At 47.4% G+C, this 27,487-nt stretch overlaps 1 protein-coding gene across 5 annotated transcripts; it reads right to left on the bottom strand.

Moving 5' to 3' along the window:
* Positions 1-359: 359 nt before the first annotated feature.
* Positions 360-27,361, bottom strand: CUTC (cutC copper transporter). Of its 5 annotated transcripts, none has more exons than XM_073685015.1 (9): positions 27,339-27,361; positions 25,448-25,524; positions 25,304-25,363; positions 21,823-22,032; positions 20,964-20,999; positions 11,032-11,165; positions 9,273-9,300; positions 8,468-8,573; positions 360-1,091 (listed from the first exon to the last, which is right to left on the bottom strand). In XM_073685015.1, the coding sequence occupies exons 1-9, from the start codon at positions 27,344-27,346 to the stop codon at positions 980-982; spliced, it is 771 nt and encodes a 256-aa protein (XP_073541116.1). In that variant the 5' UTR covers positions 27,347-27,361; the 3' UTR covers positions 360-979. The 5 variants fall into 5 exon arrangements, with proteins under 5 accessions (XP_073541116.1, XP_073541118.1, XP_073541120.1 ...); XM_073685017.1 differs by having other exon boundaries at positions 27,274-27,344; XM_073685019.1 differs by lacking the exon at positions 27,339-27,361 and adding an exon at positions 27,261-27,278.
* Positions 27,362-27,487: the final 126 nt, after the last annotated feature.

The raw sequence follows: 27,487 nt of genomic DNA, 5'->3' as shown, positions 1-27,487 counted from the left end.
AGACTTAACATTCACAGCGCTATTCACTACTTGAAATAGAAGTGACAGGCGGTGGATAACCCCTTTATACTCCAGTGCAGATTTCTAGGATGGCAGTCTTCCAGTGTGCCCTGATCGGACGCTCCAAATATGCGTGTCTGTCCCAAATCGATGAGCACTGAAATATATCTTAAAAAAAAAAGTCACACAGACCCATCAGGTGGTCACCTGAGCCTCAGCCCCTACTGATCCCAATACTTCACATTTTTTAGGCTTGTGATCCAGTGACCTTCAGAAATCAAATAAAATTTCTATTTCCCAGATACTCAAAAAACTAAATCTTGTGACAAATATATAATAAAAAATCAGAAGAGTCAAACTAACTGGACATTTCCTTTATTTTTGGGGGGACGGCTCACAAGGAATTGACCAATTTATACCACGTTATCCAACCATGAATTGTATGTAAGCAGTAGTCCGTATTCGCAGATATCCCCCTTTAACCAAGCAACATCACCATAATATGTCACTGTTGGGATGCTCATTGATAAAAGGGAAATACATAGAGTTAGGAATGGCCAAAGATGTGCCAGCGGACCCAGAGGTGGATTCACCCCATTGTTATTGAGGGCTAATCAAAATTGGAAATCATTCCCAAGTATCTTCACTAAAGATCATTTCCTAAAAGACGATTATTTTAATTATGGCCACTCCAAAACAAAATGTCCACAAAGGTGAATATAACCCAGAACAATGTGCTGATTTCCTCCTCAGCGCAGGAGTACGTCTGTACATCACAGGACTGTATTACTGTGGATTTCCCCTCAATCGTTTCTTCACCCAGAGTGGACAAGCAGAACACAGAACCCAAAATCCATCATGCAGTCGCATCCACACCACCAGGGCTTGGCCTCCATTTCCCCAACCACAAGTCAGCGCCAATCTTCTCCGTGTTGATGCAACACCACATTCATTCCCTGCGGCTCCCGGGGAGGTGGTTTCAGAGGAAATTCTTTGCCATTGCATTCAATGTCCTGACTTTGGTCACGTCAGCAACCTTGATGGAATACTCAGAGGTAGAAAGTGCGGCTCCCATTGTCACAGAGTTGTTTCTGATAGAAAAGGAAAAAGCACAAAGGTCTGTATGAATCGTGTGAAAGCGACAAGTACGGCAAAAGTGTACACTTAAAACCCCCCCTCACTCACCATCCCCCTAAAAAATGAGTTGGGAAAAGTAGGCATGACCAGCATCTGCAAGATGCAAAAAGCAGCATGACAAGCGGCACAGGCATGTCCGACATCTGCAAGATGCAAAAAGCAATGTGTCCGGGATCTGCAAGATGCAAAAAGCAGCATGTCAGGCGGCATAGGCATGTCCGACATCTGCAAGATGCAAAAAGCAACATGTCAGGCGGCACAGGCATGTCAGGCGGCACAGGCATGTCAGGCGGCACAGGCATGTTCGGAATCTGCAAGATGCAAAAAGCAACGTCTCGGGGATCTGCAGAATGCAAAAAGCAGCGTGTGGGGCGGCAGAAGCATGTCTGACATCTGCAGGACGTAATGGATAACAAGTTCAGTTTCCCTCAGGATGTAAGGTACACTACCATCACAAATAGGTTGTTATTTTATCCCTTGGCTATGGTCGCTGTACATGAATAGTGGAAGTGCACCACCACTGTACAACGCAGGCTCTGGAGCTCATCTGCCTCCATACAGCACATGTGGCAATGCTGTTCCACCGCCGACATCCAAGACCAACTACTGCGATCAGAAAAAACTTCGATAGCAACAGATCTGAAGACGATCAAGGGGCGCCGATCAGGTGCCATGGCAGTCAGAAACCTATGAAAGGCCCCCCATGTCTGCCATGTTAGGACTCCTATTAAGCACGGCCGATGTCCGGGCTTCATACACTAATAGTGCACGGCTTTGTATTGTATAGGTGATCAAGTGATTTCAGGTTCAAAATCCCTAATTATACATGTAAAAATGTTTTGAGAAAATGCAAAAACCTTAAAAAAAAAAAAAAAAAGATATAAAAATTTAAATCACACCCTTTTTTCCTCAAATGTAAATAGTATATATTGTGGTAGATCGGCTCACAGAGGTACACAGGAACACGGTCTCTTTAAATCTTCTGCTGAGTTTATTAAGAGGACTGCATAAACTACAGCAATGTTAGCAAAACAAACACAGGCCTAACTGGAAAAACAAAACACAACGTATGGCACAGTCCTTGCTGCTACGGGTAACCGCCCGCTTCAGCAACAAACAATCCCAGGTTTGTCTTTCCTTCATCTGACAAAACAGCTCAGAGCTTTCACCTCCAGGCCCTCCCCACACCAAATGCTCTGAAAGGCTGAGACTTTAGCCTCTGAATTCCTCCTTTTTTACAGGTGTTTAATCACCCTAGCACTAAGATGGCTGATTAACCCCTTATCACTTCGTGTGCTGGAACCTTTTTCCTATGTACAATTACTGCAGCTATTAGTCTCAGTGCTACATATCTCCCCTCCAGTACTTTGCCAGTGACTGTCACATATCCCCCCCTCTGCCCAAAGCCATAGGTTTTGGCACCTTCAGTTACTAAACAGGAGAGTCTAAACTGTATACTTGGACACTGTAAACAAGGTTTGTGTTTGTTTTCACTCTCACCCCCTTAATCCTTCACTTCTTACAACCACCCCTAATCCCTACACCTACTAATGAACTCGTCATCTCTCCCTCCATCCTCCCCCATTCATCTCACCTCCTCCTCAGAACTATTCCTCAATATTCACTCCTGTGTCTCCAAACACAGTCAACCACCTCACGGCCTCTCCTGCTCCCACCTGCTAACACTTTCTCTGCTCCTCCTCACTGCTGGCGATATCTCCCCAAATCCTAGCCCTCCTCACCACATCCCCAAAGCCACTTCCACCTCCTATCCACGATCTACCCCAAACTCTCACAAACCTTCTAACCTCATACACATCCGCCCAGCCCCCGCTTCCCCAGTCCCACTAACAGGAGCTCACTGGAACGCTCACTCAGTCTGCAACAAACTTTCCTACATCCATGATCTCTTCATAACTAACAAACTTTCTTTCCTCACCATCACCAAAACCTGGCTTACCCCCTCAGACACAGCCTCTCCAGCTGCACTTTCATATGGTGGATTCCACCTTTCCCACACCCCCTGTCCCATTGTCAAGCATGGTGGAGGAGTTGGCTTTCTACTGCCAGATAACTGCTCCTTCACCCAAATCCCACTGCCACCCTCCATTACTCTCCCCTCTTTTGAAGTGCACTGTGTGCGCATCTACTCCCCCTCCAACTGGCTGTCATTTACTGCCCCCCAGGTTCAGCCACCACCTTCCTAGACCATTTCACCACCAAGCTACATCATTTCTTTTCCGCTGACATCCCCACTATCATCATGGGTGACTTCAACATCCCCATTGACACTTCCCTCTCAGCTGCTTCTAAGCTTCTATCCCTCACTTCCTCCTTCAGCCTTACTCAATGGTCTTCCGCAGCCACTCACAAAGATGGCCACACACTGGACCTCATCTTCACCCGCCTCTGTTCCCTATCTAACCTCTTAACTCACCCCTACCTCTTTCTGACCACAACCTACTTACATTCTCCAACCTCTCCTCTCCAGGGCAACAATCCCCACTCCACAAACTTGCATACCCTCGCAGAAATCTTAAACACACTGACCTATACTCACTGTCTTAATCCCTCCTCCCTCTTACAGACATCAGTTCCTTACATGACGCAGATGTTGCTGCCACATTATAGAACACCACAACAACTTCAGCTTTCAATTTGGTCGCCCCCCCTCACACATACCAAAGCTCGCACAATCAACAGGCAACCCTTGCACACCAGCCTAACCAAGGAACTGCGACGGGCCTCCAGGGTTGCTGAGCGTAGATGGAAAAGGTCCCACTCCAATGAGCACTTCATCACATTCAAACACTCCCTCTCTACCTTCAAGTCCACACTCACTACAGCAAAACAAACATACTTCACATCTCTCATGTCCTCCCTGTCTCACAACCTCAAACAACTATTCAACACCTTAAATTCTCTCCACCGCCCCCCCAGCGCATCCTTCCTCTCCTCTCATCTCAGCCAAAGACTTTGCCTCATTCTTCAAGCAGAAGATTGACACCATAAGACAAAGCTTTTGCCTAAAGTCCCCCCAGCCCCTCCTCACACATACTCAATCCTCCTCCTCCAAAACCAGCTTGTCCACCATTACGGAAGATAAACTTTCCTCTTTACTCTCCAAATCACACCTCACCACCTGTGAACTTGACCCAATCCCGTCCCACCTCATCCCCTACCTTACCACTATCTTCATCCCAACCCTAACCCACCTTTTCAACCGGTCACTAACAACTGGTGTCTTCCCCTCATGTTTCAAACATGCCTCGATCACACCCATCCTCAAAAAGCCCTCCCTTGACCCATCCTCTCTGACTAGCTATCGCCCAATATCACTCCCCCCCCCTACGCCTCAAAACTACTGGAACAACATGTCCACTTTGAACGGTCCTCCCACTCCCTCTTTGACAGCCTCCAATCTGGCTTCCGACTGCACCATTCTACTAAAACTGCCCTGACTAATGTCACCAACGACCTACTAACCACCAAATTCAAGCGACACTACTCTGTCCTCCTCCTCCTAGACCTGTCATCTGCCTTGGACACAGTGGACCATTCCCTCTTACTACAGACTCTCTCATCTCTCGGTATCACAGACTTGGCCCTATCCTGAATCTCCTCATACCTAACAGACCGGACATTCAGTGTCTCCCACTCACACACCACCTCCTCATCTCGCCCCCTATCTGTCAATGTCCCCCAAGGTTCAGTCCTAGGACCCCTCCTCTTCTCCATCTACACCTTTGGCTTGGGACAGCTCATGGAGTCTCATGGCTTTCAGTATCACCTCTATGCCGATGACACACAGATCTACCTCTCTGGACCTGACATCTCCTCTCTACTAACCAAAATCCCACAATATCTGTCCGCTATTTCATCCTTCTTCTCTGCTAGATTTCTAAAACGTAACATGGACAAAACAGAATTCATCATCTTTCCACCATCTCAATCATCCCCCCTACCCGACCTATCAAAGTCAATGGCTGTTCATTCTCCCCAGTCCCGCAAGCTCACTGCCTCGGTGTAACCCTGAACTCTGATATCTCCTTCAAACCACATATCCAAGCCCTTTCCAACGTCCTGCCGACTCAAACTCAAAATATCTCCCGGATCCGCACATTCCTCAACCACGAATCTGCAAAAACACTAGTTCACGCCCTCATCATCTCCCGCCTCGACTACTGCAACCTCCTGCTCTGTGGCCTCCCTTCCAACACTCTTGCACCCCTCCAATCTATCCTAAACTTTGCTGCCCGACTAATCCACCTGTCCCCCCGCTATTCCCCGGCCTCTTCTCTGTCAATCCCTTCACTGGCTCCCCATTGCTCAGAGACTCCAGTTCAAAACCCTAACCATGGCATACAAAGCCATCCACAATCTGTCTCCTCCATATATCTGTGACCTAGTCTCCCGGTACATACCAGCACGCAGCCTCCGATCCTCACAAGATCTCCTTCTCTACTCCCCTCTTATCTCCTCTTCCCACAATAGTATACAAGATTTCTCCCGTGTATCCCCCCTACTCTGGAACTCTCTACCCCAACATATCAGACGCTCACCTACCATGGAAACCTTCAAAAGGAACCTGAAGACCCACCTCTTCCGACAAGCCTACAACCTGCAGTAACCCTCGCTCCACCATACCGCTGCACGACCAGATCTGCCCTCACCTACTGTGCAGCTTCCCAGGCCTGTGTTCACATGAAAGATGACATCCATTGAGTTTCAACTCTGTTATGCCATCTCTGCTTCAAGAGACCATTCGGCCATTGACGTCTTCGTGCTCTTAAGAAGGTTGGTCAGGGGTGCGGCTATCAAGGCGAAATTAGGGATACCCCGCTAAATAGTGTCTCACCATTCCCAGAAATGCCTGAAGCTGTTCCTTGGAGAACAGTTTCTGCCAACTTTGGACAGCCTCCACCTTATTCACTTGCGGCTTTACTTTGGTTCTTTCAACGATGTACCCAGGTATTTTCCATTCTTTTTCCCGATGGTACACTTCTTTGGGTTTATGGTAAACCCCACTTTTCTCAGCGAATCCAGCACGCCTTGGACTTTCTGCAGATGACTTCCCCAATCTGGGCTGAATATCACAATATCATCGATGTAAGCTGTGGCATACTTTTTGTGAGGGGTTAAGATCCAGTCCATGGCCCTCCAGAATGTAGCTTGGGCTCCTTGCAGCCCGAATGGAATTCTGGTATACTGGATGCAACCGTCAGGTGTAGAAGAGGCCATCTTCTCCTTTGCACTTTGAGAGAGAAGGAACTGGGAGTAACCTTTTGTTAGGTCCAGGGTGGTGATGTATCTGGCTGACCCTAGCTTCTCTGTGAGATCATCAATGCAGGACATTGGATACGCATCACATTTCGTTTCCTATGGTTGTTGCAGAAATGCAACTCTACCCCAGGCATCCGCACATGTATTTCTGTCAGGATTTCATGTTCAACCACCTGCATACATCCTAACAACTCCGGTTCTGCTGAAATAGATCTCGGCACTGTTGCTTCTGGGCCGGTGACAGTGTCTCTGCCACTGTGACATCCTCAGTGTCCCCTTCTGGCTTGTTCGTGCCCACATGGAGGTTCAACGGGATCCCTCTGTTTGCGCTGCCTTGATGAATATCGGCATAAGAGGATTTTGGAAGAGAGATGGTAGCAGTTAACTGGCAGGTGGGACAGGACTTACAATATCGTAGGATTTCTCTGTGACATCTGGGACAATAGAACCTCTGCATGACCCATTCTTGAGTTTTGTCCACCCCCAGATGGTCACCTAAAACATGTGAATGGGCTCTATCCAACACCCTTTATCTATAGGGTGCTGGCACCAACAACTGCTCCACTATCTCCTTCCTCACTTTATTAACTCTGTACAATAAATCCCCACTCAACATAAAATAGGGAAACCTGATGTCAGCCCCCGACTCCTGTGCTATGCCATTCATGACTTATGTTACTTTATTGAATGCCTCTTTTAGAGTTAGGTCCCTATGTTGGGTGAACCTCAAATTTTCTCTGGTCACATGGCCTTCCTGGCCTAACAGGAAAAACAAAACAGAACCATAACGTATCCTTGTTCCTAAGGGTAACCGCCCGCTTCAGGAACAAACAATCCCAGGTTTGTCTTTCCTTCACATGACAAAACAGCTCAGAGCTTTCACCTCCAGGCCCTCCCCACACCAAATGCTTTGACAGGATGTGATTTTATCCTCTGACCTCCTCCCTCTCTACAGGTGTTTAATCACCCTAGCACTAAGATGGCTGATTAACCCACTTGTGTGCTGGAACCTTTTTCCTATGTATAATTACTGGAGCTATTATTCTCAGTGCTACATATCTCCCCTCCAGTACTTTTCCAGTGACTATCACAAAAATATATTATTATATAATATACATATATATATATACTTATCTGCATGTGTGTAATTGCCAGAACTAATAAAAATATCTAAATATTTATCCAATAAGGTGAATTAAAGAAAACAAACAAAAAAAAAAAACACACTTTTTCAGTTGCTACACTTCCCTTCAAGTATTGAATAAAAATCAATGAGCCCATTGTATGTACCCAAAAGTGGTAATGCACAAAATAAGCCCTCACTCAGGGCCATTGACAAAAAAAAAGTAAATAAAAGTTAGATTTAAGAAAATGGTTACAGAAACCAATTTTATTATTTATTTCCCCCCCCCCAAAATTCTGATTTTTTTAAGCAATTAAAAAAAATAAAAATAACTACAGCAAACAAAAAAGATATATATATATATATATATATATATATATATATATATATATATATATATATATATATATATATATATATATATATATATATATATATATATATATATATATATATAGTTTTGTATTAACATAACTGTACTTGCCTGGAGAATCATGGTGCCAGGTCATAGTTACCAAAACAGTAAATGCTGTATAAACAAAACCCAGAAAAAGCAAAATTGCATTTGTTTTCCAGCATTTCATGGAACTTGGAATTTTTTTTTTACATTATAAAATAAAATTTATGGTGTCATAAAATAACTCATCTTGAAAAAAAAAAACAATCCCTTATACAGCAAGGTCGATGGAAAAATAAAAAAAAGTAATGAAAAGAAAACAAAAAGGGCAAAAAATGAGAATTATTGGCCTGCATACAACAAACACCAAGTATCCACCCAACCAAAATCTTCAAAAAATAAATAAATAAAATAAAATGAAAACATGTGGGTCAATACATATTATATTGGTGCCAATAAACAGAAGCAAAATAAAACACTGAAATTGGAAGTCGGTAGTTTGTTTTCCTAAGTGTAGTACGCTTTACCTGTATTTCATTAATGATTCCTTGGTAGAGCGCGCAGAACAGTGAAATTCTTGAACTCCGGCACCTTCTAGAATCCTATGGAGGTTCCTCTCTGTGATACCGCCACCTACAGGACCAGAAAAAAATACCAAGAAAAAAAGAAAAAATAAGATATGTAGATACAGTGAAATATTTCCAACCCCCTAATCAATAATACTGTGAGCTTACTGACCAGTGACCACCCCCTTATAAGGCCACATTCAATGCAATCTTAGCACTCGTCTCGCTATATTTCGGCTATTTTCATTACGCTTTTATGTTTTAGGTAGGACGACGCTTAGACAATGATGGATCATTTGCCCAATTGCTATCTAATGGAACCTTGATGGTTGTAAATGGCGCCTTTTGGATTTAACCCACGTAATATAGAACCTCAATGTGGTGCAATTTCATCGATTTTCACATGAGTATTTAGATTTTGGGTCAGCTCTTATTGTAAAGTACTAAACAAAGTTTCTGTTTCCCTGCAGCGCCTCCACAGGGTAAATTAGGCATTGCACATTTAAATATATGGGTTAGGTGTACAACATATAATACAGGACAGGACAAGTCTTCCAGACAAAGAGGCGCTGTGTGTTCGCTCTCCGATCTGGCCAAGAGATGAGGACCCTAAACTGGGGACCTCTAAGCTCCAATAACCGGGGGTATGAAGACCACCACAAACTAAAGGTTCCATCTGTAGAATGCTGAGCGCCCAGACATTGTAGGGGCCGATCTTCTATTCCTAGGGCTCTCACAGCAGAAGTGCAGCTCGCGGTTTACCTACCGGGCATTACTATGATCCTGCCTTTAGCCTGGAAGAGAGAAATATTATCATGTGACTGATACAATGATTAATAAAATATCAAAAAGGTGAGCGGCAGAATATACTACATAACATGTGCTCGGTATGTCGGATGAATTAACGCTCATGTCTTGTTACATAAATCCGTAGACCACGACACCCAGTTCACCGCAGCGTCTAGGTCCCTACTCCTGTCTGAAAACGTTCAGAAAGCTTTTAAAGGGGATGACCCCCCCCCCGCATCTCAACAACTTCTCCCTATGCGATAGGCATTAAAGGGGTTTTCCAAAACAAGAAACTGTCGCCCAGCTGCAGTTTTCTTTAAAAAAAACAAACTGTGCTTTACTCATCCTCCCTGGGTCCAGCACACTGCTGCCAATCAGTGGCGGCCAGGACAGGTGCACAGTTGGCACTGGTGACATTGCATGGACAGGTGGCGGCCAGGACGGGTGCACAGTTGGCACTGGTGACACTGCATGGACAGGTGCACAGTTGGTACTGGTGACATTGCATGGACAGGTGGCGGCCAGGACGGGTTCACAGTTGGCACTGGTGACATTGCATGGACAGGTGGCGGCCAGGACGGGTGCACAGTTGGCACTGGTGACACTGCATGGACAGGTGGCGGCCAGGACGGGTGCACAGTTGGCACTGGTGACACTGCATGGACAGGTGCACAGTTGGTACTGGTGACATTGCATGGACAGGTGGTGGCCAGGACGGGTTCACAGTTGGCACTGGTGACATTGCATGGACAGGTGGTGGCCAGGACGGGTTCACAGTTTGCACTGGTGACATTGCATGGACAGGTGGTGGCCAGGACGGGTTCACAGTTTGCACTGGTGACATTGCATGGACAGGTGGCGGCCAGGACGGGTTCACAGTTGGCACTGGTGACATTGCATGGACAGGTGGCGACCAGGACGGGTGCACAGTTTGCACTGGTGACATTGCATGGACAGTGGGCAGCTAGAACGGGAGCACAGTTTGCACTGGTGACATTGCATGGAGAGGGGGCAGCCAGGACGGGTGCACAGTCAGCAGGTATCATGCACACATACTATTCTGATACTTGCTGACCGTGCACCGGTCCTGGCCGCCCCCTGTCCATGCAATGTCACCAGTGCGTGTGTCCTGGCAGATATCTGTCCCCACAAGGTCATCAGAATTGCTCACCTCCCTATGTAGAAGTGAACAGCGCTAGAGAAAACCTTTAACTCGTTACTGGTAAAGGACCGACATATACATCATCTCCTATTACAGGGGGTACAACAGGTTTATCTGAGCGAACGGAAACAGGAGTGCGGCTCTGATTGACAGCCACATTTTTGCACTACAATTAGTCCCGATTGTGCAATGGCGCAAAAATTATAATAAAACCCAATTAGAGAAGTGATTTTTAGAAGAAAATAAATAAAAACAGGCCGCAAACAACTCCGTCCTTAAGGGGTTAATATTATAACCTTCATTAAATTAATTAACACATCATAAGCACAATTCATTAAGACGGAAAATTCTTTGCTTCCGACCGCATCTCCAGGGTAGAAGAAGTTGAAGGAAAAAACATTGAGAAAAGTCAGAAGTTGCGGAAAACAAAAGGATCTGATCAGATATAAAAATGTTAAAATATCAGAGGCGACAAAGGCACCTGGCAGCCTGTTATCCTCCCACTAGCGGGATGGACAGATGATGGCGATGCTATGGCTGTGCTTATATTTAGGACTGCTGGGAGAATAATTACCTGTTCCACGAGCCTCTTTATTAAAGGCAGACCCTCCAGTGCGGAGCTGTCGCACCCGCTGGTCAGTACCCGCTCAAAGCCAAGCGAAATCAGAGTCTCCATCGCCAGCAAAGGATCATAGACCATGTCGAACGCTGCAATACAACAGCACATAGGACAGTAAGGGAGCGGAGACTGCAGAGCCGTGCAGCGCTCAGTATCATTGTTACCATCAGTCATCGGAACCTCATTTTTCATAAAGCTCTTCACATTCTCAGATTAGGGTATTGTGCACACCACGACTTTTCCAGGTGGATTCAGCTCTGAAACACGTCTGAGATCGCTAACTGAATGCTAAAAAAGAATGAAGATGTGCATTTCTATGTCAAAACGACTCAAGGTTCAAATGTTCAGCGTCTTTTAATCGCTTCAGCCTTCCAAAGACGCCAAGTGGTTAAAAAGAAGTGACCGGTTGTTACGGATCCGGGTGGTGGAACCTCTGTGCTGCGGTGCAAGGAGGGACCAGAGGGGCGTAACTACACGGTGTGCAGAATTATTAGGCAAGTTGTATTTTAGAGGATTATTTTTATTATTGATCAACAACTATGTTCTCAATCAACCCAAAAGACTCATAAATATCCAAGCTTAATATTTTTGGAAGTTGGAGTGTTTTTTTTTTAGATTTGGCTATCTTAGGAGGATATCTGTTTGTGCAGGTAACTATTACTGTGCAGAATTATTAGGCAACTTAATAAAAACCAAATATAAATCCATCTCACTTGTTTATTTTCACCAGGTAAACCAATATCAGTGCACAAAATTTAGAAATAAACATTTCTGACATGCAAAAACAATTAGTGATCAATATAGCAACCTTTCTTAATGATGACACTCAACAGCCTTCCATCCATAGATTCTGTCAGTTGCTTGATCTGTTTTCGATCAACATTGCGTGCAGCAGCCACCACAGCCTCCCAGACACTGTTCCGAGAGGTGTACTGTTTTCCCTCCCTGTAGATCTCACATTTTATGATGGACCACAGGTTCTCTATGGGGTTCAGATCAGGTGAACAAGGGGGCCATGTCATTATTTTTTCTTCTTTTAGACCTTTACTGGCCAGCCACGCTGTGGAGTAGTAGGATGCATGTGATGGAGCATTGTCCTGCATGAAAATCATGTTTTTCTTGAACGATACCGACTTCTTCCTGTACCACTGCTTGAAGAAGTTGTCTTCCGGAAACTGGCAGTAGGTCTGGGAGTTGAGCTTCACTCCATCCTCAACCCGAAAAGGTCCCACAAGTTCATCTTTGATGATACCAGCCCATACCAGTACCCACCTCCACCTTGCTGGCGTCTGAGTCGGAGTGGAGCTCTCTGCCCTTTACTGATCCAGCCTCTGGCCCATCAAGAGTCACTCTCATTTCATCAGTCCATAAAACCTTTGAAAAATTAGTCTTAAGATAAAACGTCAAGAATGGGACAAGAAATATCTTATGTTTCTTATTCAAAGGTGGTCATTTTTCAGCCTTCCTTACCTTGGCCATATCACTGAGTATCGCACACCTTGTGCTTTTTGATACTCCAGTAACGTTGCAGCTCTGAAATATGGCAAAACTGGTGGCGAATGGCATCTTGGCAGCTTCACGCTTGATTTTCCTCAATTCACGCGCAGTTATTTTGCGCCTTTTTTGGCCAACACGCTTCTTGCGACCCTGTTGTCTATTTGCCATGAAACGCTTGATTGTTCGGTGATCACGCTTCAAAAGTTTGGAAATTTCAAGACTGCTGCATCCCTCTGCAAGATATCTCACAATTTTGGACTTTTCAGAGCCCGTCAAATCTCTCTCCTGACCCATTTTGCCAAAGGAAAGGAAGTTGCCTAATAATTAAGCACACCTTATATAGGGTGTTGATGTCATTAGTCAACACCCCTCCTCATTACAGAGATGCACATCACCAGATTTACTTAATTGGTAGTTGGTTCTCAAGCCTATGCAGCTTGGAGAAGGACAACATGTATAAAAAGTATCATGTGATCAAAAGAGATTAGTTACTTACCGGTAACGGGATTTCTCGGAGACCATGACAGCACCACGAGAGAGGGAATCCGCCCACCAAGGACAGGAAACCTACAGGCTTAAAAGGGGGCGGCCCTCCCTCTCGCCTCAGTTTGGATTACAGAGCATTGAGAGGACCGCCCGGTTAGTAGACATAGCAACATAATCATGAAACAAACAGTATATACATTTTCTTACAACACCAATGTGTGAGAATAAAGAATGAAAACAGATAAGAAGTGCTCCCAAAAAGGGGTGAAGGGAGGGAATATAAGGGTGCTGTCATGGTCTCCGAGAAATCCCGTTACCGGTAAGTAACTAATCTCTTTATCGGTCGACCATGACAGCACCACGAGAGAATTGCAGAGATGAAGATTCTAGGGAGGGACCACCGCTTGGAGCACCCTTCTCCCAAATGTGAGGTCAGACGAAGCACCCAGATCTAGTCTATAGTGCTTATGGAAGGTAGATGGAGAAGACCAGGTTGCTGCCTTACATATGTCCTCCATCGAGACGCCAGACCTCTCTGCCCATGAGGTTGCCACCGCCCAGGTAGAGTGAGCTTTCAGGCCACGTGGTGCTTCCTCTCCGCTGGATACATAGGCTAGCGTAATGGCCTCCCTAATCCATCTAGCTATGGTGGATCTAGAGACCTTAAGCCCCTTCCTAACTTCCTGATAGGAGATAAACAAGGAACTCTCTCTCCTAAAGGGCTGAGTGACAGCAAGGTACCTAACCACACACCTTCTCACATCTAAAGCATGGAAATCTGCTTCTCTCTGATTACTAGGGTTCGGGCAAAAAGAGGGTAATATTACTTCCTGAAGTCTATGAAACCGGGAAGCTACCTTAGGCAAGTATGCTGGATCTGCTCTAAGAATTATTCTGTCGTCCAGGACCTGGGTGAAGGGAGGCCTGAATATCACCAATCCTCCTAGCAGATGTTAGGGCTACAAGAAGCGCTGTTTTGAGGGTAATAGATCTCAGGGATACAGAATCTATCGGCTCAAAGGATGACCCAGCTAACGCTTTCAGAACCAGGTTTAGGTCCCATGGAACGACATTAGTTTTGGTAACCGGCCTGGATCTACCTACTGCTTTTATAAAGCGGGAAATCCAATAGTTTTCTGCGAGGACACAGTTACAGAGGGCACCTAGTGCCGACACTTGGACCTTCAAGGTGCTCGTTGCTAACCCCAGCTCGAAGCCCCTTTGTAGGAACTCTAAAATCTTCCCAATTGGCGCTCGCTTATCCACTGAAGATTTAGAAAAGGATAAAAACTTGTTCCAAATTTTTGCATAAATTTTGGTAGTGACAGGCTTTCTACTACGTAATAAAGTAGATACTAGACTCTGGGAAAACCCTTTTAGTTCTAGCAGGGACCTCTCAAATTCCACGCCGTCAAGTGGAGGCTCGGAGTTCGCGGATGGAGCACTGGACCCTGGCTGAGGAGATCCGGAACTTCGGGCAGGACCCAAGGGTCCGAGATGCACATGTTCCTCAGGCATGAGAACCAGGGTCTTTTGGGCCAAAAGGGGGCGATCAAGAGGACCCTTGCCTTGTCCTCTCTGATCTTTCTTAGCACCATAGGCAGAAGGTTTAACGGTGGGAAGGCATAGGCCAGACTGAAGTTCCAAGGGATTTGGAGAGCGTCTACTGTCAGGGGCCTTTCTCTTGGATCTAGGGAACAAAAACCCTTTGTCTTCCGGTTTTGCTTTGTGGCGAAGAGATCCACCACCGGAAGACCCCATTTCCAGACTAATAGGGAAAAAATGTCCTGTTTTAGTTCCCATTCGCCTTGCCTTAAAAAATGACGGCTTAAGAAGTCTGCCTTTGAATTTTCTTTCCCTTTGATGTGGTGGGCTGTCAAAGAGAGGAGATGGCGTTCCGAGATCTGAAAGAGATGATCCGCCACTCTCATTAGCGATCCAGCACGAGTACCCCCCTGATGGTTAATATAAGCTACTGCTATATTATTATCGGACAGGATCCTAATGTTCTTATTGTGAAGGAATGGTAAGAAATGATTAACAGCCCTATCAAGTGCCAGTAGTTCCCTGGTATTAGAGGAAAGAGCTCTCTCAGCGTCCGACCAGAACCCCTGGGCAATCATATCCCCCAAGTGAGCTCCCCATCCATGTAGACTTGCGTCAGTTGTAATTATTTCAGCTATTCTGACCACCCAGGGAACTCCTTGAGATAAGTTTTCTAAATTCACCCACCACTGTAGAGAGTCAATAGACCGAGGAGATAAGAACATCCGTCTCTCCAAGCGCCCACGTAACGAGACCTCATTCTGTAGGACGTCCCACTGTAAAACTCAGGAGTGGTATTGTGCCCACATTACCCCCGGCAGACAAGATATTAGGGTACCAAGTAAGGACATTGCAGCCCTAAGGGACATGACTGGGTTCGCAAGAGCTCCTTCCACCAGCCTTATGACCTTCTGTTTTTTGGCTTCTGGAAGGAAACACATCTGGAGGTCTGAGTCTAGCATGATACCTAGGAACTGCTATACTCTCGAAGGGACTACCCTGGATTTCTCCAGATTTAGAATCCAGCCCAGGCCTTCCAGAATAGAGGAGACCAATTTAAGATGGGAGACACATTGAGAGGCTGAGTCCCCAATGATCAAAAAATCATCTAAGTAAGGGATAATTAACACATTATGTTCCCGTACATGAGCCATCACCTCCGCTATCACCTTCGTAAATACCCTAGAGGCTATAGCGAGACCGAATGGCAAGGCCGCAAATTGGAAATGTTTGATTTCATCCCCTATGACCAAGGCCACTCTAAGGTATTTTTGGAAGCTTCTGTGTATAGGTATATGGTAATATGCGTCCTTTAGATCCAAAACTACCATGTGACAGCCTGAAAACAATAGTTTTATAGTAGACTTAATGGACTCCATTTTAAAGGTGGGAATTAACAAAAATTTATTCAGGGCCTTAAGGTTAATAATACACCTAAAGGATCCGTCAGGTTTAGTGAGCAAAAATAACGGTGAGTAGAACCCCAGTCCCTTTTCTGCTATCGGGACCTCCACTAAGACGGCCTTATGGACCAGATTCAGGACCTCCACTTGTAGGGCCATCTGCTCCCGTGTTGAGGACCGGTTTGGGGTCAGGACGAACCTCCCACGAGGGACTCGCTGAAAGTCGAGTCTCAGGCCGGAACCTACCAGACCAAGGATCCAATTATTAGAAGAAATATTTGTCCAGGCAGATAAGAAGCCCAATAATCTCCCCCCTACCTGGGCCGCGAGTCATTGGCTCGGTTTTCGGGGGCCTTGGCTAGCAGAAGAGGATCCGAACAGGAGCCCTTTACCTTTCGGTCTACGGTCTTCCCAATTATCCTGACCCTTCTGGCGCTTATTACGTAGAAACCTTCTTTTCTGAAAAGGACGTTTGTACGTGGGGGCAGATAGGTTAGGAAAGCCTCTTTTTGTGTCACTTGCTCTATCCAGTAGCTCATCCAGAACCGACCCAAAAAGATGTCCCCCTTCACAAGGGATAGCGCAGAGTCTTGTCCTCACATGAATGTCCCCTGGCCAACATTTTAGCCACAAGGCTCTCCGGGCCGAGTTAGACATGGCGGCCGACCTTGCTGCTAATCTGACAGAATCTGCCGATGCGTCCGCTAGAAAGGCTGCCGCCCCCTGAAGAAGAGACATGTCCGCCAAGATTTCCTTCCTGGGGGTATTGTTTTTAAGATGGGCTTCAAGCTGGTCCAGCCTGATCATTAGGGACCTGGCGGTACAGGTAGCTGCCACAGCGGGTTTTAGGGCTCCCGCCGAAGTCTCCCAGGTCCCTCTAAGGAAAGAATCAGCCTTTCTATCCAGGGGGTCTTTAAAGAGCTCCCATATCATCAAACGGAAGGGAGGAACTCTTCGAGGCTTTGGAAATGGCCACATCTATCTTGGGGGCTTTTTCCCAGGAGGAAGAGGCCGATTCCTCAATGGGGGTACTTCCTTTTGAAGAATGGAGGTAGAGCGCCCTTCCTTTCAGTTTTTTCCATTCACTAAGGATTAAGCCCTGAATCTTTTCGTTCAACGGAAAACTCCTTCTCTTCCTTTGACCCAACGTCCTGGACTGACTTCTTCTGCCTGGCCTCTGTGATGCCCATAGTGGACCGAACCATTTTAAACAATCCGTTCACTTCACCAAGGGGGAAGCAATTTTGTCCCACACCACTATCAGAGGAGGAAGCTGAGGAAAAGGCTGCACTATCTGAATCCGACTCATAGGGAGAGGATAGGGGGTCATCCAAGACTAAGGGGATCTCACAGTCTGAGTTCACTTTCTCTTTAACTCTCTTGGAGAGGACCTTGTGAATCTCTGTTTTAACTAAGGTTTTTAAACCAGAAGTTAGAGCAGGACCCTCTTCTGCCAGTGTCTGGTTTATGCATAACTGACATAGCTTTTTAGGGTATCCGTCAGGAAGAAGAGACTTGCATAGCGCACACTGTATATGCTTTGCCTTGGCGGTACATTTCTTCCCCTGTTAAAATTTAGAAGGGGAGAAGGGATACCATATTACTAAGTGAACTTACTCGAAGATCACTTACCCAGGCGGCTCAGGAAGAAAAAACAGCTGGTACCGGATTGGAGGAAGGACCCTTCTCAGCAGGGGGACCTTCCCTAGAGGCTGCAGATTCGTCTGTTCTACCGGAGGTATGGTGACCAGACCTAGACCCCGAGCTCCGTTTCCTGAGGACCGGCTACCAGAACCACGCGCGCGATGCGTTTTTTGGGGCTTCCCAGACAGCTGCTGAGATGAAGATGGCGGCTGCTCAACCTGTTGCTGCTGCTGCAACTGGACACCTTCAGACTCCATAATGAAAGAATGAAGCTTTGGGAAGCACTGAGCCATGTAACCTGATAGTTTAAATAGGTATTGACTCCTCCCCTCTAGCAGCGCCTCAGCACACTTTTTCCATTTTTTTTTTTTTTTTTTTTTTTTGAATTTCGCGCTCTTTTGACACTGGCACATGATCGCCGAGTCGCGGTGACGTCATCGGGCCGCGACTTACCGAAACCCGGAAGTACGCGCCGCACGAGCTTCGCGCGAGGAGGCATGCTGTCAGCGCTCCCTCAGGTAAGCCGCGCTTTAGCGATGCACAGCGCTGCGTTCACCCAGGGCAGAGCGAGGGGACACAATCACCTTGGCCCTCACCCCCCCTCCCCATACTTACGGAGGGTGATGGTGGGCTGTCACCCCCACTCGGGATGCAGACCCCACCGCACTTTTGGGGCTCAGCCAGGGCCTACACTCCCACGGGAGGCGCACCTGGCTTGAGGCAGAAAAGGGGATGCCACCCCAGACAGGGGCGCAGTCCCACTGCAAAAGGAACCCCCAGTGCTCAGGAAGCTGTGCCTCTCCCATATAGGGGCGCACGAGCATAGGCCAACGCTGGAGCTGCCGTCCCCAGACAGGGGCGCAGGATCAACAGCCGTCGCCATCCACGTTCTTTCGCCTGCGACCGGCTTCCTCCATCAAGGACAGGAAACCAAAAACTGAGGCGAGAGGGAGGGCCGCCCCCTTTTAAGCCTGTAGGTTTCCTGTCCTTGGTGGGCGGATTCCCTCTCTCGTAGTGCTGTCATGGTCGACCGACAAATACTCATTTGCCTAATAATTCTGCACGCGGTGTAGGTATCAACTCGGACCGACTAAGGCCGTACGGCGGCTCAATCGACTCCGTGAACCAGGGAAGGACCGAGCAGAGGGACCAGGTGCTACTCTGGGCCAGTCCTTGTATGACAGCAGGTGACTCCCACGAGTCAGAAGGCAGAGACTGACCGGTACAGCAGAAGAGCACGGCAGGCAGGCTGACGGGTGATCCGGGTAGACGGACTGGCAGACACCACTGGTAACTGGCAGGAGCCTCCAGGTAGGAAGGCTGGTAGGCACGGCAGGTAACTGGTACGTTCTCCGGGTAGGCAGGCTAGCCTGGCCCATAGACAGACTGGTGGGTTGGACCGTAGGCAGACCGTCGGGCTGGAGAGTGTACTTGGCTGGCAGAGACAGGTAGCAGGTAAAGGCTCCTGATAAGCGGACTGGCCAAGCCCATAGACAGACTGGCGACTGGGCTGTAAGCAGACTGGCGGGCTGGACTGGTAGTCAGGCTGGCGGGCTGGACTGGTAGTCAGGCTGGCGGGCTGGACTGGTAGTCAGGCTGGCGGGCTGGACTGGTAGTCAGGCTGGCGGGCTGGACTGGTAGTCAGGCTGGCGGGCTGGACTGGTAGTCAGGCTGGCGGGCTGGACTGGTAGTCAGGCTGGCAGAGGGACCTGAGGGCTGTAGCAGAGTTAATACTCAGAGCTACAACCTTGCACGGGTACCTCCATTTTGGAGGAGGTGCTGTTTATATGAGAAGTTCTCCGGCCATTGGCCGGGGACTCCTTAGGACGGCACGCGCGGCCCCTTTAAGATGCAGGGAGCGCGAGCCCTAAGCACAGTTCCCGGGAAGCTGTGCACGCCGGCAGCAGGAGAGCGGGAAGACGCCGGGCCAGGAGCGCGGCGGTAAGGGGGACGGCGTCTCTGCCTGTCAGGGGGCAGAGACGCCGATGCTACACCGGTCCGCTCTTCAGGCTTCCAAAGGCGCCAGGTGGTTAAAAAGAAGTGACCAGTCCGCTCTTCAGGCTTCCAAAGGCGCAAAGTGGTTAAAAAAGTGACGGGTCCACTCTTCAGGCAGTTTCCACTCTGAAGACGCTCAATGCAAGTCAATCGGAAGGCTAAAAAGACACCTGGGCATCTGTTTGAGTGTTTTTGTCAAAGTTTTTGCTTGAAAAACCATAGCAGACTGTTCAGTATTGAATGGAGTTCAACAAGAATGTCAATAAAAAATGTTTGATGGAAAAAAAAAATAAATAAACCCTGGCGTTTCCAGAATAGTCATCCACTTGAAAAAACTCTGTGGTTTTGCCAGCCTGAAAAAGACATTGTGTGCACTTACCCTTAGGCTATGTGCCCACGATGCAGAAATACTCCGTATTTTTTCCTGAGTGTTTCTGCATCTCCCTGGCAGAAAAAACTCATATGGATTGTACATGCGGATTGTACATGCGGATTGTACATGCGTTTTTCCTGCCAGGGACAAGCGGATGTGAAGCGTTCTTCACATGCATTTCCGCATGCGGATTGACAAGAGCTTTCCAAGCGATTTTAGCATCACTTGGAAAGTGCTTGACAACTTGGTCACACTATATAAATCCAAGCAACCGGCATGGATTTATATACGGTGACCGAAAGAATGGTAAAAAAATAAAAAATAAATATTATACTTACCTTCTGATGGCCCCCGGTGTCCTTATCTGACCAGTCTTGGCTTGCCGGCAGCTCGCGGTGGACTAAAGGACCTGCCGACGTCAGCGGTCGCGTGACCCGTCACATGACTAAATGACGTCACCGCAGGTCCTTGAGTCCACCGCGAGCTGCAGGCAAGCAGAGACAAGCACACCAGGGGTTATCAGAAGGCAAGCATAATGTATATTTTTTATTTTATTCTTTTTTTTACAGGTTCTATGGTACATGGGTCTGGAGGAAAGTCTCCTCTTCTCCAGACCCGGGTACCATCCGCACATTGAAACGCATGGATTCTGCATGTACAGATGCAGTGATGCGGATTCCATGCGTTCCAATGCAAGTCAATGGCGGCGAAAACGCCGAGCTTCCGCAAAATAATTGGTAGTGCTGCGGATTTTTCCACAATGATAATCCGCAGCGGAAATTTCCGCAGCATGTGCACAGCACATGCGGATTATCATTGGGGAACATAAACGCTTGGTAGAAGGTCTGTTAAGCGTTTCTGCAGCGGAATTGCCGCTGCGGAAATGCTTAAAAAACGCATAGTGGGCACACAGCCTTACACGGACTGAGTGTTGTCATTCTTACCTCGATGGAAAGTGACGGGAAGAGGCCGAGAAATAGCTGGAAGATGAAACAGGAACAGAGTTATTCACAAAAGCTCAGTTTTAAAGGACACCAATTATGTTTTATTAAAATTTTGCACCTTTTGTCTTCTATAGCCGCTGTTTTACACTTGCTATTGCTGGCTGCAGAATGAGTTATCGGAGAATCTGTCAGTCAGTCCACCCACTATAATGGTCTGATGTGAGCGTTTGTAACTCTTTTATCAGTCTTTTTCTGAGCTCTTCTCAGCTGATTTATCACCACATTAAAGTTGAATGTTTTCCTGCACATTCAACTTTGATGTGATCAGTGGTCAAAAATCAAGGAGCTCAGAAAAAGACAGATAAAAGAGTTATAAATGCTCCCATCAGACCATTAATGTGGACTGACAGATTCTCCGATAACTCATTCTGCAACCAGCAATAGAAAGTGTAAAAAAAAAAAAGGAGGCTATAGAAGACAAAAGGTGCAAAATTGTTATTGCAAAAATGCATGCATTTAAGATAAAAAAAAATTGTCTCAAAATATGGACAAACCCTTTAAGAAACAGTTTTGTCACGAAGACATGCAGACTGATAAATAAGGGGGTATTGATTATCTCCAGTTTCTTTTTAACACTGGTAAAATAATAATCTGCTTATAGGTTCAGAGCCGGCAATGCAGCTTCATGTAATGTAGCTGCTGCCTGCAATGATGGAGGTTGTAGGTTCAATTCCTGAGGAGACCAGATATCCAGAAGAAACTATTTTTTTTTTTAATCATTCATTTCTAAGTTCAGTGTCAAAAATAACAGAAGATCAGATCCAGCTCCTCAGCAAAATAAACCCTGTATTTGTCTCACCAAGTAAATCCATGCACAGTTCTGCATCGATTCTGCCGTCTTCTGTCAGGGCGCCGAAAACCAAGCCGTCAGCACCGTGGATTTTCGCTAGACGGATATCAGCTTTCATGACTTCCATCTCTCGGTCAGAGTAGAGGAAGTCTCCTCCCCGCGGCCGAATCATCACATATACAGGGATCTGCACGTACTGCTTCACCACCTGCAAAAGACCTGCAAAATGTACGGGATGATGGAGGGGAGAATATTCTCTGCCGTGCAGCTCCATCTCTGCCCCTGACCTACAGTATACTCTCCCCTAATATCAATGATGACTCACAGGATAAGGCTGGTGATCAAGGTTATTGTCCTCATTTGACCATTAACATCTTTTATGTATCTGCAGCCCCAATAATCAGTATAGCAGCGGCAATCAGAGATACTTCCCCTCCGTTCTAAGTATCATTTCTTGGCTTTAGCAGTAATTCTGCCTCTGTGCAACGTTTACCATAACTTGGAAAGCCCCTTTAATTGTACATAACAAGTTGGAAAATCTGAAAACTTATTTTATTATTTATCTTGTACTGTTCCTGAATTGCAGCTCATATTATTCTCCAGAGCAGAAATCACAAGTCTGCAAGCTCCATAATTGTGAATGTTGTGCTGCAGCAATAAGATCACGTAGGACAAAACCAGTGGTCGGTGAATTACAAGAGCTCAGCAGCATATGTCTGCGATCAGGTGTGTCCACTGTCTCCAATACTAACCCAAAGAATAGTGAGCGCAGCTCTGGAGTACTGAATACAGTCTGTAACTACTACTCCTCAATGCAAGATAAGTAACGTAGATGTGAAAGCGGGTTTTCAACGTAAAAAAATTTGGTGCAAAAAGGTGGCAGGAAATCAACCGAGGGGTCGTGTAAAGTTAGGCTATGTGCCCACGATGCAGAAATGAAGCAGAAAATTTCTGCAGCATTTCTGCATCTCCCTGGCAGAAAAAAACGCATGCAGATTGTGCATGCGTTTTTCCTGCAGAATACATGCGGATCCACATGCGTTTCCGCATGCAGATTGACAAGCACTTTCCAGGCGATAGCATCACTTGGAAAGTGCTTGACAACTAGGTCACACTATATAAATCCATGCAAACAGCATGGATTTATACAGTGTGACCGTAAAAATTAAAACAAATAAAGCTATACTCACCCAGGAGGCCCCGGCGTGTGCAGCAGCGCTGCTTCCTGTCTGCTTCCTGTCTGGTTCCCGGCTGCCGGCATATCGCGAGACAGAGCGGTGAAGGGCCTGCGGTCACATGACTGTGACGCCACCGAAGGTCCTTCAGCGCTGCTGGCATTCAGAGAGAAGACGCCGGACAGGTGAGTACAAACTTTATTTGTTATTTTATTCTTTTTTTACAGGTACAATGGTACCCAGGTCTGGATCAGAGTCTCCTCTCCTCCAGAACTGGGTACCATCCGCACATAGAGACGCATAGAAGCCGCTTGTAAAAATGTACAGTCGCGGTTTCTATGCGTCTCAATGCAAGTCAATGGCGGGAGTTCCGCTGCACTTCCATGGGGTGCGGATTACCTAGCGTTTTACAAGCGTTTCCGCTGCGGAAATTCCGCAGCATAAACGCTTGGAAAACGCTACGTGGGCACACAGCCTTAAGACCAAAGTGTCTAAAGATGCAATAAAATTAATTATTCTGTATCCCAGGATGAAATTTGACCCATTTTAGGACAATCTAGTCTAAGGGTATGTGCACACGATGCAGAAATGAAGCAGAAAATTTCTGCATCTCCCTGGCAGAAAAAACGCATGCAGATTGTGCATGCGTTTTTCCTGCGGATTACATGCGGATTCACATGCGTTTCCGCATGTGGATTGACAAGCGCTTTTCAGGCGATTTTAGCATCACCTGGAAAGTGCTTGACAACTAGGTCACACTATATAAATCCATGCAAACAGCATGGATTTATATAGTGTGACCCGAGAGAGTGTATATACTTACCTCCGATGGCCCGCGCTGTCCTGCTCACTCCGTTCTCCCGGCAATTTTGAATTGAAAGACCTGCCGACGTCAGCGTCACGTGACCCGTCACATGACTCTGACGTCAGCGCAGGTCCTTCAACTCACTGCAAGTGCCGGGAAGCAAGGAGGAGTGCTGCGCGGGCCGACAGATGGTAAGTATATATATATATTTTTTATTTTACAGCTTTTTTAATGGTACCTGGGAGTGGATGAGACTCTCCTCTCCTCCACACCCGGGTACCATCCGCACATTAGAACGCACCAATAACGCAAGTACAGATGCAGTCTTGCGGAATTGGCGCGTTCTAATGCAAGTCAATAGCGGCGAAAACGCCGCGTTTACGCAAAATTAATTGACATGCAAAACACGCTGCCACGTCCGTTTTTTGCACGCCGCTCGGGCTCCAAAACGTTCCTCAAGTCCCATGACATCTATGTGTCATTAGTGCGACACGTACTGGCGCCTGGGAATCAGCAGTACAGTTAGCACTGTTCCCAAGCACTTGGTGCTGAAAGAATCTCTCATCATTGTCCCTTGCCCGTGCTGCGATCAGCACGAGCAAGAATCAATGTTCAGAGTAGTAGAGAGTAGTATTGTGCTCCCGCCATCTCCTAGTGTAAAAATAAGAATAAAATAAAAAATCATTATACTCACCTGGCTTGAGGTGACCGCACACGCTGAGGAGAATAACTTGTGGCAGTGAGTGGGCCCCTGAATTGCGCTGAGCTCAGGGAGTGACAGGACACTACTCAGTGAGCTCAGCGCAGTTCAGGGGCCCACTCATTGCCACAAGTTATTCTCCTCTGCTCCTCAGCGTGTGTGGTCTCCTCAAGCCAGGTGTGTATAATGATTTTTTTTTTATTTTATTCTTATTTTTACACTTTTTGGGACAGTGGCAGCCGAACATTAGTCTCAACATTGTCCCCTGCTGGCGCTGATCGCAGAGCAAGCAGGGGACAATGATGACAGATGCTTTCAGCATCTGGCGCTTGGGAACAGCGCAAACGCTACCCCTGATTCCCAGGTGCCGGTATGTGCGATTATGATGTGGCACGTGGTTGCCACACAGGTACACACGGACACTGATATCTCTGGTACTGTTTTTTCCAGTACCGAAAATATCAGGATGTGTGAAACAGGCCTTAGAAAGAGTTCCAGAATGAAACCTGTCCAAACTAGGCACAGTCCAATCAAAAGACTGCATAAAGAAAAAAAAATAAAAAAAAAATAAAGTGCTTCAGGAAAAGAAAAACTTCCCAAACCCAAAGAATGGGGACAGTTTATTTAAGGGGTTCCTGCTTGCAAACTCATGATTTTTGAACTCCTGAAAGCAAAAAAGGAGAGTGAAGACAGCCTGGATCTGCACCGTGTGAATAGTGGACTGGATTAGTAACTCGGTCCCATTGTGCACCCTGGGGACAGAACATTTATTGTCTCACAGCACAACTTCCATAATTGGGTACAACGCACCTATAGTTGGGGTGATTCCTCCTTCCAGTAAACTGGCACATAGTTCTATACGTCCGGCACCTGGTGAGAAAACAAAGTTGTGAGTGGGGTCTGTGTGCAAAGAAACCCCCCCCTCCAAATAAATAAATGCACTCGCTCTCTTACCTCCCCTCTCAGCGTTCACTGCAGACTCGACAGAATCTACACAAACTTCCATAAGGAACCCCTGATCCGCCATCTCCCTGCGGAATAACAGGAGAGAAGCGGCATCTATGACTCTAGACGTCTCAGAAGTATAGAGAACACGAAGAGTTAAAAAGAATAGCAGCTCAACTGTGAGAAGAGAAACCTGAGACCCGACCCATAGTGCCGGGTACTGGGGAAGGATGCTATGGAGGATGGCGCCGAACCGCAAGAACAAGTGAGAAGTAACGCAAGAGCCACCGGTGCATCCTGGGTAATGCTGCGGGTCCTGTACCAAAGCTGCACGAGGCCGGACAGGACGCAAAGGACTCTGTGTAATGGCTTCTAATAGACACCTACAGCATGGAAGGGAAAGCACTGCACATTGTAACTGCAGGAGCAACCCTGTACTGCCACATTGTAACAGCAGGAGCAACCCTGCACTGCCACATTGTAACAGCAGGAGCAACCCTGCACTGCCACATTGTAACAGCAGGAGCAACCCTGCACTGCCACATTGTAAGGGTGGGAGCAACCCCTGCACTGCCACATTGTAACGGCGGAAGCAACCCTGCACTGCCACATTGTAACGGCGGAAGCAACCCTGCACTGCCACATTGTAACGGTGGGAGCAACCCTGCACTGCCACATTGTAACGGCGGGAGCAACCCTGCACTGCACTGCCACAATGTAACGGTGGGAGCAACCCTGCACTGCCACATTGTAACGGCGGGAGCAACCCTGCACTGCACTGCCACAATGTAACGGCGGGAGCAACCCTGCACTGCCACATTGTAACGGCGGGAGCAACCCTGCACTGCACTGCCACAATGTAACGGCGGGAGCAACCCTGCACTGCACTGCCACATTGTAACGGTGGGAGCAACCCTGCACTGCACTGCCACATTGTAACGGTGGGAGCAACCCTGCACTGCACTGCCACATTGTAACGGCGGGAGCAACCCTGCACTGCCACATTGTAACGGCGGGAGCAACCCTGCACTGCACTGCCACAATGTAACGGCGGGAGCAACCCTGCACTGCCACATTGTAACGGTGGGAGCAACCCTGCACTGCACTGCCACATTGTAACGGCGGGAGCAACCCTGCACTGCCACATTGTAACGGCAGGAGCAACCCTGCACTGCCACATTGTAACGGCGGGAGCAACCCTGCACTGCCACATTGTAACGGCGGGAGCAACCCTGCACTGCCACATTGTAAGGGTGGGAGCAACCCTGCACTGCACTACCACATTGTAACGGTGGGAGCAACCCTGCACTGCACTGCCACATTGTAACGGCAGGAGCAACCCTGCACTGCCACATTGTAACGGCAGGAGCAACCCTGCACTGCCACATTGTAACGGCGGGAGCAACCCTGCACTGCCACATTGTAACGGTGGGAGCAACCCTGCACTGCATTGTCAAGGAGGGATTAACCCCTGTGGTGCTGCTGCATTGTCACGGCAGGATTAACCCCTGCGCTGCTGCTGTACTGTCACAGAGGGATTAACCTCTGCGCTGCCACAGCATCCCATCAGGATTAACCCCTGTACTGCCGCACTGTCACGAGGGGGGGGGGTTAACCCTTGTGCTGCCAGAGCGGTCTAGGCCATCTTGTGTATTACACCCCCAGCATTTTGCAGTCCTGCTGGCACATGTTCACGTGCTTCCACCTAATTCTTACAATAAACACCTGTGCACAGCAGCAGGTGACACATGACAGGACATACAGGGGAAGTCACCCACATCCTGCACCCTCAGCCCGGGTCACACATGCCGCTCACACACACACTGCATGTTTACCTCCCTGTGTCACCATCCCCCACTCCCTCCCCGACAACAACACCCACAGGCCGCTGATTGGTTACCCGTCCATTCTCGCTTCTTTCCGGTTTAAAGCATCTCCCGTTCGGATTGGTTAGCTAAATGCCAGCGTTGGCTCTGATTGGCTGCCTGCATGAATCCCTTCTTCATTGGTTCGCCGTCTGACAGCGGCGCTCAGTGATTGGTCAGCTTT

This window comes from Phyllobates terribilis, unplaced genomic scaffold (genome assembly GCF_046119375.1).
Source record: "Phyllobates terribilis strain yellow unplaced genomic scaffold, ASM4611937v1 Scaffold_5__5_contigs__length_657084704, whole genome shotgun sequence".
Taxonomy (NCBI): domain Eukaryota; kingdom Metazoa; phylum Chordata; class Amphibia; order Anura; family Dendrobatidae; genus Phyllobates; species Phyllobates terribilis.
This window is presented reverse-complemented; position numbering and strand designations above follow the sequence as displayed.

Excerpts from the sequence above, each read along its gene's own strand:
- CUTC (XM_073685015.1), bottom strand. Across the intron at positions 25,364-25,447 it reads AGTGAACGCTGAGAGGGGAG|GTGCCGGACGTATAGAACTA; the intron begins GTAAGAGAGCGA and ends TTTTCTCACCAG. Across the intron at positions 1,092-8,467 it reads GAATCATTAATGAAATACAG|AAACAACTCTGTGACAATGG; the intron begins GTAAAGCGTACT and ends CTTTTCTATCAG.